Consider the following 13657-nt stretch of genomic DNA (forward strand, 5'->3'; position numbering starts at 1 on the left):
GCCGAGTGGTTAAAGTGGTGGCTCAGCATGCCACGGTCTGGGTTCAATTCCCAGATGGATGTGAAGCCCATTTCTGGAGTCCTTGATGTTATATTGCTGGGAAATTCCTAAACGTGTTCATTTATTATGAGTTTGAGAAGGGTGGGATTTTTCTTGTTGTATATAAACAAGAGTGCTCTAAGGACTACAGTACTCGACTGAAACTTCTACTGGTGTCATCATAAACAACTTTTAATATCCCATTCTTCAGCTTTTATAGTTTTTTACGACATAAACCTCAGGCATTTTTTTCCTTATGAGAAAAGATATGCATAAATAATAGAAGTTACATGATTCATTCATGGCTCCTACAAAAGTCATACTCTTTGTTTCAAACAACTTTTCTTTTATGTCTTTTGCTAACATGATACACCCGTTTATGAAAGGCAAGGCAAGACAAGATAAAAACCTTATTACCCTTCACAGGAATTCGCTGTAGATCTTCACAGAGCTCAGATGTATAAGAGTTAAATATCAGATTAAGCATATGAGATCAGAAACTCTCAACCCACATATTTTCATTCCTGACACTTATTTTGAAATTCCTTTATATATGTTCAGGATCAACAAGTCTGATGATAGTGTGACCGATTGATGAGAAAATGGATGATCTGATATGTACAGACTCACATTATACCTGTTTGAAAAACACTATAGTAATGTTGAGTATTTCTGTCACCTCAGGGACGGTGGGGTAGCCTAGTGGTTAAAGCAATTGCTTGTCACACCAAAGACCCGGGTTCGATTATCGAATGTATAAAGCCCATTTCTTGTGTCCCCCAATGTGATTTTGCTGCAATATTGCTAAAAGTGGCATAAAACCAAACCCACTCACTCACTCCCTGTCACCTCAATCCCTTGTCACTCATGGCCGAGTAACAGCTTACAGTTTGTCTCGGGATAATGTGAAGTCTGGGTTACGTGTTCCGCCGTTTTAGTTTGAATACCTGTCACTTTGCAGTGTCACTACCTGTTTACGATCAAAATTAACTGAGATATGTGCACGTGGCAATCCCCCTTCCTGGAGCGACAGACTTGGAGAAGGCCGCACAAAGCCATTAATAGATCAGATTTAGCCAGACAATGCCGAAGAAGAAACAGGGACGGAAAAAAGGCTTGCAATCTTCGGGCAGACACTGATACAGAGGCTTGAGCAGACACTGAGGACACGATGAAATGGAGACACTGGTATATCTTCCACCTGTGTGATCACAAATAGCAGGTCGACTATGGCAGCCCCGTAAACACAAGGCCTACAACACAGCCAGGCAACTATGTACCAAATGCCCTGATGCACAGGGCTCAGATCGAGGGAGAGTCGTCCCAGCCTATACCAGCATGCACCTGAAGCTAGCGACGGCAGTCATAATGGGTGCTAGGAATTATCGTATGTAATAGTTGTTTCTATGAAAAGGTGGCCAGGAAATATGATAGTGTCACCTGTGTATGGGCTGGTGATTAACATTCCGAGGGAAATGGAGGTGAAAATTTATCGAAATTTGTAAACCAGACCACTTTCCAGAGACGAAATGTCGAATATGTCTAATGCCCATAATGAGCCACGATTCACTGAGGGTTTACAATATTTGGCAAATAAATTTACATATTGTGCAACCATGATTTAACAATTTCAACATCCATAATGCCAATGTGCTTGTTTAGAGGGTAGACTAAACATACTTATTTAACTTAAGCCGGCTTTGACATTAAATATTCACTCATTCATTAACTTCAATATCATTATTCTGAGGGAAAATGTTGAGCCATTAAACATGAAAAACGTTAGAAATGGGTGTATTAGTTTGTGCTATCACAAAACACACTGAGAACAGAAAACACCACACAGATATGAACTGCTACATTCATGTCCCAGCCAGCAACACATCACCCTCCACCCTTGTAGCCGAAATTCAGATAAAAGAATTTGACACTTCACATATAGATCAGTCTACCCCTAGACCAATACCAACAGAAAATAAAATATTGCATGACTCTTGAAGAAAAATTATGTGAACTGGTCTCTTGAGAATGACAATCAATCTTTATCATAAAATGTTTGAGAAAAGATGAAAGCCGCTCTTTAACACCCAGTTCCTACAGAAGAAGCCCTCTGTTCTTATTCCTGTTGTTTATAGCAAGGAACAATAGCCATTGAAACCCAGACCTCCTTGAAAATGTCCTGTAAATCAAAGATAAATCAAAACTATCACCGCCTATCAGAAAGCACCCTGCACACTGCTTAACCCTTGTAAACCCAAGCAGAGCCATTTATTCCACAGTGCACCCTGAATGAAAAAACAATTCAGGTCACAATACTGAAAAATACATCGTAATCCTGTTGATTACGATTTATATAAAATTTTATATAAAAATAATTGGGTAATATCTAAACTGTTTCGTGCTTTAAAGTTAAGGAAATTATAATGCATAGAAGAAAATAGGGTTGAAAGATCAGTACAGTTCATTTACATGAATTCAAACCTTTGGCTATAATCTTATTTAAAAACACACCTACAATTTGGATGTTTTGAAAAATTATTTTTCAGTATGGGAATGACTCATTATATGCATGTACAGGGTGAAAGATATCTGGGAATTATTTCTGGAAACGTATTTCTCGAAATTTGTACCCACGATGACCTTTATAAAGAAAACTAACACTTAAGATTTAAAAAAACAACAAGGTATTAAAAAAAATGAATCATGACAAATAGAAGCTCACGGGGTTAAGAATAAATAATTGTCATGTTGAACACCTCTGTGGTTAAAGTAAGATTGTGAAGTGAAGTGTAAATACTACACTAAAACATGCTTGTACAGAGAGGCCAATACTGTGTCTTCAGGCTGGGGAAGGCTATGGTAATTTATGAGTTGTTACCAGTGTGGCGACATTGTGACAATATTACCTCTGTACCTGCCAGTGTAGGTGTTGAAAAATATTCCTGGTGGGCAATAAAAAGCACACTTGTATCGCAGGAGAACCACTCTACTGATTTGATACCACAGGCTACGCAGGGTTTGCGGAAATGTCAAGACATACTTCACAACTCGGTGCCTGGCTCTACATTTGCAGAACAAGGAAATCTTGCAATATACCAGCTTTAAGTATTTTGGTAATAATTTTAAAAGCTTACATGTCTTTAGGTGTCTTCATGTGTGTGTGTTTGTTTGAGAGAGAGAGATAACATGGCACTGTCTCTGTAATTATCACAGCCTTTTATCTTCCTATGTGACTCTTTATCATTATCATTATATTATATATGCACTTTATTTCACTAGTTAGTTGTCTTCATGTACAGTTTACACTTTCATGAAATAAAAACACCATAAACTTAAAAGATATTTTAAGACCTCTTAAGATTAATTTTAAATTTCAGAAGAAAAATATGTTACAAAATACATCCTGATATTACTATTATTTAAAATATGTGGGTAGTGATTTTCACTGTTTTCTGTACTATTCCAACAATACCACCAAATGGCTTTACCGTTGAACCAAGGGTTCGTTGAGACTAGCGTACATTTAACTGACTGACTGAGTTTGGTTTAACGCCGCTTTTAGCAATATTTCAGCAACATCACGGCGGGGGACACCAGAAATGGGCTTCACACATTGTGCCCATGTGGGGATTCGAACCCGGGTCTTCGGTGTGACGAGCCACGCTTTAACCATTAGGCTACCCCACCGCCCCAGCATACATTTAACCTCTATGTTACCCAAGAGTCACTTAAACAGTACCTTCTGCCATGCCAATCTAGCTATCTCATGTCGATCAAGTCCTTTATAAACAAACCATCCAAATTGCAGTCGCAGTCAAACCATCAATGACATGCAGAACACTAGCCTGTCAATCAGTGACTAACAGGTAACACAATCGCTGTTCGAGACAAAAATCTTATCACACAACAATTACCCTACTAATTGCAGGGGTAATGTTCAAGACAGGTTTGACCTCAAACTGAAACATTAACTGCCTGCTACCACCCAATGGTCTAGTCTCGTCAGCTGCCATTGAGGTGTGTCAGCCATCTTGATGTTTCTATTGTGGTGGGTGAAGCTTGTAAGTATCCAGTTTGATGCCACCTGACTGGTGCTGGCAGGATGTCCCCTAGAAGGGAGCTAGGCCGATTATCTGACAGATGACAGTTTGTTGGGGTCTTATGGTAATTCCAGTCTCGTATCAACTTGTCTCGGAGTAATATCATATCATCTGCTTTACGGCTAATAGCAGGCGGATATAAACTTGTTTTCTATTTCACACCATTGCTACACACACAGTGGGATCCAATCTGATACAGCTATGAGCATTTACCACTGTAGATAAAACAGGAAGGAATTTTATCCCTGTTTTGTCACAGGTTCATAAGTATTGGGATCTTTCTGTCAGAAATTAATTATTATACAAAAGTTTTTCGGCATCAACCATGTCAGGTTTGTCTGGTAGCCTAGGCTACAGCGCTCAACTTTCACAAAACCAAACCCTGCTTCGATTCCCAACTTTTGTAGAGTATGGTTTTACACCGCGTTAAGCAATATTCCAGCAATATCACGGAGGAGGATACCAATATTTGTGAAGATTATCAGGTGTCAATGCATTGATAGTGATGTATTGTAAAATCCACTACACACTGTCAGTATTAACTCTGCTCCAAATAAAACATGTCAACATGCCATACTGAAATACTTGAGCACAAACACAGTTTGCTGACCACCTGAACTTCTGATACAAAGGTGTCACGATAATCTCTCATTGAGCTGAACTTTGAACAACACCTTAGCCAGTAAAATATTTGTTGGTTTGTCTTTAGACATATTGAAGTGTTAGTGTCAACATAAAGCATAACAATTCAAGATGGAGGATTGTGACGTCTGCTGCCACGAAATGTGGTCAAAAGACGTCCTTTCACGAGTTCACACCAGCTTTAGTTTTCAAGAGGGTTTCTTCTGGAGCTCTTTATTGAAAACAGCAATCCCACGCCTGTTTCAGAAGGCTTAAGGCTGGGGATACTATAAGCTGGTTTTGTTATGAAACAAGGGGCAGGACACCTGGATTCAGTGTTTAGTCAGAGCAGGCTACCATGCTTTCTTCTCAGACCTAGCCAGCCCTTCTAGCTATTCCTTCTGGTCCTATTCAACACAGATGTGCTCAAGCCTCCCAGGTCTATTGTTGAACTCTACTGCCTATACACCAACCCGCATTTTAATGGCCAATGTATTGTGAGAGCTAGTGGTGTTTATTGTAACAACCAATTCATACGGAATCTGTCCTTCACAAATACCTTCAGAAAAGACGCTCCCCTTGCCATGAAGACCGATTTCTCAATAAATAATGTCCGGCTAAAAGTGACCCTTGCTGGTCCGACTGCCAGTGATTTCTTTAGAATAAAGAGTGAAAGGGTCTGACAAGAAGCCATTGTGGCTCCTGTTGATCTTGACTGACCACTGGACCCTCCTAGACGGACTATGCTCACGGAGGACCTCCACTTGACAAATAAAGATCTCACTTTTCTGACGGGCAATTAACGATCACTATGTTTTGTTATGTAAATTCTGTTCTTGATCGACAGAAATAGTGTTGAGCTATGCCTGCAGCTGATGACTGAGGATGACTAGGTCCTAATGTGTGTCTAAGTGATAATAAAAATTTGAAAACAGTACTGACTGTTTACTCTTCTCCAAAGAGATTGCAAATAAATATCTGACACTATCAACACCATGAAGGTATTGATCATTGGACAGCAAGCGAGGAGAAGAATTCACAAGAAATAGACTTCCTCGCCTGTGTCTATTTCACAACTCGTGGCCTCGCCAAACATTCAGTGTGTGTGTGAGGAGCTTGCACTGAAGGGGGGATTCAAAGGACTGTTTTCGATATCCAATCTCCTTGCAGGGAATCCCCTTCCAGGGAATCAGGCCCTGATCATTGAATACTGAAATTTGGCAGCTGGTGGAACTTCAGTCAACATTTACCAGTGAGAATAACATGCAGGTCTACAGGGTCAGACCAAACAAACCTCGTTAAGCAGGGCCAAGTGGGAAGGAGATCCACTATAATGTACACTCTATACATTTCGGTTTGAAATGCTTGCAAATAAAGCATTACACTGAACACTGACTGCAAGTATTAACACTATGAAAAATATTCTCGTATCATGAACATTTACATGTTTGATGTATTGACAGGAAATCTTTTAGCTTGATATTGGGTAAGGTAGAAGTAATGATATCTTGAGGGGGGAGGGGTGGTGGTGTTGGGGTTTGGGGTTGGAAACGTGATTCACAATAGATAAATGGGGACAGTTTCATGTGGGGATGGATGAGATGACAAGGGTTTCATGTTGGCTTGGATGAAATGGGTTTCATGAGAGGATGGATGGGACGAGTAATGGTTTCATGTTGGCTTGGATGATAAGTATTTCATGTCAAGTGGATGACAACCCTTTCATGATGTAGTGGGTGACATTTGTTTCATGACGAGATGCATGACAATGGTTACATTAAGGGATATTTGATGAGTGGTTCATGAGGAGATGGGTGGGGGCTGTATTATGAGTGGATCGATGCCAGACATAGGGAAAACTTCAAGAAGACTTCTATGTCAGTTTATGCAGGGAAACAAGCGACTGCTATCAGATGAACCGTTACCCGACACCGACACAATACTGCATACTCGTACCACATTCCTGACATGGACAATAACATCGTATCACATACTGAGCTGTGTAATACGACTGTAAGCACAAGTACACCAGTACCCTCAAATCACTTTACCGATATCACTTCTGGGACAAGTCTTGGAACATGTTCCTCTGTTCAACATGTATAAACACCAAAAATCATTCCATTTCCCAATACCAACATCACAAAAAAATGCTACTTTCCTCATCACTACCATCAAGTGTATTTTCCTTCTGAAGATTTTAAAACCATTATCATATCTGACATCAGTAGCAGGAAACTACTATGATAACTATCAATATCACTGTCATAATAGCTTTATCATGTCCACAATAATCTTAATAATCTAGATTAAATATATAGGACAGAACCTTGTAAAATATCAAAACGGATAGCAGTTGTACAAAATCATGTTACCAAGAATCATTAACTGCATAAAAAACAACCAAAAACATTAATTCCATCCTGAACAAAAACAAAATCCGCAAGTCATGGTCAATTTCTTCACTAATCCTTACCAAGCGGCTACACAGACAAAGTATGTGATTGACAGTGTAGTTTTCAGTGTCAGTTGTCCTAAACGTGGGGAAGCAGTAATCAAGTTACCCCTGCTTGCATGACTGTTCCCATCACAGGCCTTGACTGGAAGCTATAGCCCCTCCACGTACCACACCTGCGCTCTATATAACTGGCATTAATTGCAAGGTGCCCCCCACACAAACTGCTAGTGAAACTCAGTAAATGTCACCAGCAAAGATGCTTCTAAGATTACAGTCATAAAACTGAAATTCTCGCACTAGCATTTGGATACTGGTTGAGTCAAACAATACAATTAGGACTTGAAGTTTAAAAGATAACTTGAAGTTTTATTAATCATTCATAAGGGATGACTAGTTTTCCAGTATATTGAGCATCTTTTAAAGATATTGACGGAAAACAAAACAATGATTGATGGTATTTGTACATAACTCCCCAATGTTACATAAACACAAGAGTTCTTTTTAAACATATCGACCGCTGTTAATATTCAAACTGACACATGTTCATACATGATTTCTTGTGACAAAGTACTGTGTCAGTATTTACAGTACATCAAGTTCGTTGTTTTAATATTATTTTCTAAAAATATTGAAGACACAATCACACTCTCTAATTCATATAATTATTTAACAGAACAAATATATAACTACATATCTATGAATTAACTGCAAGAATATGAAGATGATGATTAAAGTATTGTCATACTACTTCAACTTAAAAGTTGGCAGGAGAATAGTATCTGTATTCATCTACACGCGCAACATATTATGGTATCCATACATACAAATCCTTATCAGCTATGCTAGTCACTTGAGCAATTTCCTGATGAAGTAATCAAATCTGTTCGAAGGTTGATAAGGGCAGCTATCCCATGGGTGGGATTGAATAGCTCGTAATCTCGAGTGAGTACCCCCTGTCGTCTATAATTTCTTGCATCAAGGTGTGTTCACATCTGTGCGATCACACCGACTGTCAAATCTGAACTTTGATACCTCCCAGCTGTCTGTCAAACACTATGAATAAATCAAGGGTATTTCACCTACAAACTTCAACTACACTACATGACTAGGTGGATTTGACTTCGGAGACACGACAAAACTGTTACATTGTTTGTCATAGGATGCAAGTTTGATGACAAATTTGTAAAATATAACATTTAAAACTTATTTAATAATATATTTCTACTCAAAAGATGTTTTGATCATTAATTTGTAAAACAAAACTTATTTAATCACATATTTCTATTCAGATTTTCGATTCAACAAGAAATTGATTTCTTATGACAAAATGTAAGCAAGCATTGCTTGTCAATGACTGAACTCTAATTGCCACGTATTAACAACTTGACATTCATCAATAGATTCACACCTGGAGTGTAAACATGAAATTAAATAATTAATAGCTTAATTACTTCCCATATCGTGTATTGTAATGAAATACCTGATGGCTACACACACAGCCATGACCTAGAGAAACACCTGTTAACCTTTAATCAGCACAGCAAAACTCAGGTACTCCCAGGTGAGAATACACTAATTGGACAAATATGCAATCAAAATAATCAGGTGATAGGGGCATTTCTCATCGGGGGCCATCTCAAATGTTTGGAAGCTAATTCACAGGGTACTTTATTAATGAAAAAAAAGTTACAATAATTTGGCACAGCCTAAATAACTGATATTAAAAGCTTATTTGTAAGCAGGTGAAATATATAGCATCATGTCAGTTTGGGAAACGTAGTGTTAATCTTCCATTTCAGAACTGAGCGACCTTTCTTTGTCTGGTGACTTTACAGCCAACATCTATACTTGCATCTTAGCATGGAAAGGAAAATAAACAAAGGTGTTATGTAAGCCCAGCCTATTGGGTGGCTTAATGAAGAATAAACTGTCAGCAGGGGAAAATATCTTCACTTGAACTAGACCCGAGATTGCGATTCTGAACAAATAAACAACCCAATTTAGATCCACTAACTTGGAAGTGAAAATGTTACAAGTTGAACTCAAAGAAAAGACGGAAGCTACTTCACAAAATTACCTCCCGATTCAGCATTGAAAATACTGTTTGAGTATGTAAGGACTTAAGCCTGTGGCAGGGAGGTTTAACATTGTAATGTGATAAAGATCGTATCGCACAGAATTTAGCAATGTGTTGGGTAATATGATTTTTTCTGAATATTTCTGCTGAAGCAATATGATCTTTTGGATTGCATAATTACTGTATATCCAGATGTGTGACAGCAATAGTCATGTGAACACTCTTACCACCTGACAAAGCTCTCGTTAATTTTTAATTGGAACCAGCTGTGATTGAAGTTAACAATTAGCACGTCACGTGTGACAACTTCAGGTTGGGGAAGCTGAGTGGGTAAAATGTACCGCAGCTGTAAAATCACAGCTAATTTCAAAGATGAGTTGGTCTCTCCATATTGTGAGCGTTAAAGCGAAGAAACGCCACTACTTAAGTCAGAGCGAAATGAGCATTCACAACACTGAGGCATGGACAGAAATATTTTGTTGAGGTATTCAATTCAGAAAACATGTCCTTTCTGATCTAATGAAATCACAAGTGTTAATAAATATATTAAAAAGCAAATTCTTGTAAATTTTGACTTTTGGGGGGTTCTGACTTATTCAGCTTTGTTAATGGGGTTGAGAAAGAGCTGATGAAAGATACTTACAATTCTATAAGACGTAATCCCTTAAAGTCATCGGGATTCAATGTTGTTATCGCATTTGATTGTAAATCCCTGGAAAAAAAGTGAAAAATCTATAAGAGATAATATCAAACAACATATACAGATTCATATGGATTATCACTGAAATAATATTTTAATGAAATGTGCTAAAAGAGCTTCATAAAGAGACAATGTGTGAAGCAAGAACAGTCAATTCTGTCAACATTTTGTTTGGGTCGCGCGTCGAATTTACCTTCTTGTTGTAGACATTCTTATTGATCAAACTATATCAAGTCAGAGAAAATAACATATTAAACAAAAGACTATTAATTTGTCTTAACCAACCAAAACAGTGTGATTCGTGCAATTTCGGATATTGCGTTGAGACGTTTTCACATTTGCAGCATGTAACATTTCGCGACAAAATGTCATTTTCACATTGTGACAAGATTTGAACCCAACTTGTTTTTTTCAGAGTGTGAGTGAGTGTTTTGACATAGCACCTGGGCCGAGTGTAGAAGGGAGATGCAATCACCACACATAATGACAAGCTGGCAAGGGTTTCCTCCTCTTAAACATACACTCTCATACAAATGGGACAGATTCTCTTTTTATTTGAAATAGTCATAGACTGTTGATACTTGGACACTTCAAAAGACACACGGCTAATCCTCATCCTCCATGATAGAGCGTGAACACTTGTGTTTGTTCTTGCAGGGTGCAGAGCGAAGCCAAGGAGGAGGCCACGATAAAACCACATTTAAAATTCACACTTTAACAAGCACAATCAATGTAGGGGTTTCTCATGAAACCCATTCCTGCCTTAAGCAATGATGATAGGGACTAAAAAAATTGACATTTCGAATTTAAATTTAGAGGTTTTGTCACAATTTTTAAAAGAATTTGTACACAAATCATTTGAAAATGAAATGCATCAAAATACAAAATAGGTAAAATTACATAATTGTCATATTATATAACATCTCTAAATTTGTTCGAAACTACAAATGAAACAGAAAAAGGGCAGTTTGTCATAAGATAAATGACAAGATTCATGTGTTCATAGATAACACACCATACATCTGTGCTCTAGCATCCCAATACATGTTTTAATTTTTAACACTATTTGATATAATTTCGTTAACACTGGTTATAGCTGGATGTGTGTGTTGACGGTTGAAGGAGGCGATATGTTCCATATCATACATGTTCTTCGTCTGGTCGTACATTTTTTCCATCTCTCTGACATGATGAATTTCCCAGCTACCAGATATTTTTCCTGTCAAGTCTCCAAGCAAGCTACATATGGTATAACTATCCATAATTATACCAAAGTTTCAAAATGTGCAAAGGTATTATTTTCAAATTAGCATTTCCAAGCAGATGGAATAAACACCTCAATTACCGAAGGAGATAAAAACACACACAGTATAGAACAGTTATTCTTCATAAAATTGACAGTGGAAACTCATTGCCGTCCTCACTGGGCTGGATTCTGTGACCTTCCAGCAAGGCAGAGATCTTTCACATGTGTACGAGGCAATATCCTGCATTTGTGTTCAATTGCAGCAGAGTCTGATCTAAACTGTGTGTAGTACTCCGTCAATGTGTATGGTTTTGTGCGTACAGAGCTGTATGGGGTGTTTCCACAAGCTTTCCCCCATATATACCAGCTGGGATAGTCATACAAACTTTGTCAGGCATGAGAACCAGGCACCAGAAGCCCACTCTGATGATTTCCTCTCAACATTTTTCTTACTTACACCATATGTGCTTTACAAAACTTATGTTTGCTAGTTAGGAATATCCATTAAAGCGTAAAGACACCATTACCACATTGTCGTTTCACACTTCAAAATTTCGTATGATCTTTGATAAGTTTTATGTTTATATCTAATTTTAATGTCAGTTTATAAAATATTATATTAATCTGGCCTTTTCATATGGGATAAAGATTTTGATCTAAAAACGTTGAATGTTTTCTCAAAACTTAAGAATTGTCCCTTCCCTACACGTCTCTATACCCTCGGATAAAACAACACACTGGTCATATTCATTGTAGCACCGATGTTTACATTGCAACACTATGTATATTTCTAGTAGCAACGCACATGTAGTAAGTTGTATATTTCCCTGGGGTTCGTGCAACATGCACCGTCCACCTGTCCGTTAACAATGTTAATGCAATACCGATCCGAGGATAACTGTCAGATTCTGGCGATAAGATAGCGGTGAAATACACAACAAATACCTTCACACAACCCCTGTCTCCGGTCAGGTCTCGTTATAACGCACCCTCCGCTTCACAACAAAATTGGCATCAAAACACACGTCGTGGAAAGCTATTACATGTATTAACAGTGCAAACACACGATGGACCATACGTAGATTCATTACAGAGTATTTATGCAGTCGTATTTAGTGCGGTCGGGGGTGTATTTGTGAAAGAAGTGTGTACAAGCGGGCAGAAAGACAGAGGGACTTGAAATACTTACAATATCGTTACCCAGCTCGGTAAATCCTTCGGCACCTCGATGAGACCCTTCTTACTGCAGTCAACCATTCTGGCCAGACATGAACAAGCCCCTGGGCAGAGTACATTTTCTCCAAAAGCTCCATGCTGGACAATGTAACTCCCCAAAACAACAAAAGCAACACTCACAAACAGTCGAGGCATGGCCGCCATATTGGCCTGGCCTGCCTGCTTGTGTTGTGGGTTCGCAGCCTACTGTGTTGCGAGGTCCGCGATCGGCCTCCCGATCACCGGACATCAAGTCTGTCCCGGATCCCGGGACTCATGCTTACACGTGTATATCCAACATAGCGCACCACACGGGAAGTAGATAGTGTCCACACTTGATGTAATATCGGCCGTACTGATCAGTTCTACGCTCATCGAGTAATGAGCCAGGACTCCCACGTTTCCACTCAATACATTCCGCAAAGAAAACTAGTCTGCGCTGATTGGTCAGACGCGGTCACGTGCGGCATATATTAACACCCGAGGTTTGAAATGCAAAACACTGTGATCACATGGAATCCCGTCCTCCTAAACACTTGGATTGGGGTGTCGACAACATTTGTTTAATCTAAACTACCAACCTACTCTGTCGTGAGTTGTTTTGACAGTCGTAGGCGTAACTTTAGATGTCTTTCAAATCTTAGTTAGGCCCCCAAACTTCTCGCGCGTCTTCAGCTGTGATCACTACACATTACGACTGATTTTTAACTTTGATGTAGGGAAAGAAATATTTAAGCATGAAATGAACCTGCAAATGGCTTCGGCTCTGTGAAAAAGAAAACCTTGTTTCCTTCAAGCGTGCATCATCATTTTCAACCACCCATGAGTTGGTAACATATCTTCACGATTTTTTAGTGTAAACTTACATATTAAAGCCGAGAAATTTTTAACATTTTATCAAATAGGTTCAGTTATGGCATGTGATGATAGATGGATTACTGTCCCATTTTAGCCGCAACATTTCGTAAACGAAATGGTTAGTTAAACCTATGACACGCTCCGGCTTCGTTCTGATGTGCAACATTAGACGATATGAATGCATGGCTCTATACCCTATCAAAACATCTATTCCCAATAAACGTGAGATACATTTGACGAAGCCCCATACATAATCTCTATTAGATCTAGCTAATGTGTTTGCAATTGTATCATGTTTAATGAGACTCGATTATCATCGCGAGTGATTGAACGGCCCATATTG

General features: G+C 38.7%; 1 protein-coding gene across 2 annotated transcripts in view; it reads right to left on the bottom strand.

Moving 5' to 3' along the window:
* The window catches only part of LOC124285043 (leucine-rich repeats and immunoglobulin-like domains protein 2), a 45286-nt gene extending 32414 nt beyond the window's left edge, over positions 1-12872 (bottom strand). Inside the window, exons 1-2 of one of the 2 annotated variants that reach the window (XM_046721188.1) lie at positions 12431-12872; positions 9939-10007 (exon numbers count right to left, since the gene is read on the bottom strand). In XM_046721188.1, coding sequence (XP_046577144.1) covers positions 9939-10007; positions 12431-12621 — 260 coding nt within the window. In that variant the 5' untranslated portion in view covers positions 12622-12872. The remainder of the gene's footprint in view (positions 1-9938; positions 10008-12430) is intronic. The other variant, XM_046721189.1, reaches the window with a different exon arrangement.
* Positions 12873-13657: the final 785 nt, after the last annotated feature.

This window comes from Haliotis rubra, unplaced genomic scaffold (assembly GCF_003918875.1).
Source record: "Haliotis rubra isolate DU_JTF1 unplaced genomic scaffold, ASM391887v1 Scf350, whole genome shotgun sequence".
NCBI classification, from domain to species: domain Eukaryota; kingdom Metazoa; phylum Mollusca; class Gastropoda; order Lepetellida; family Haliotidae; genus Haliotis; species Haliotis rubra.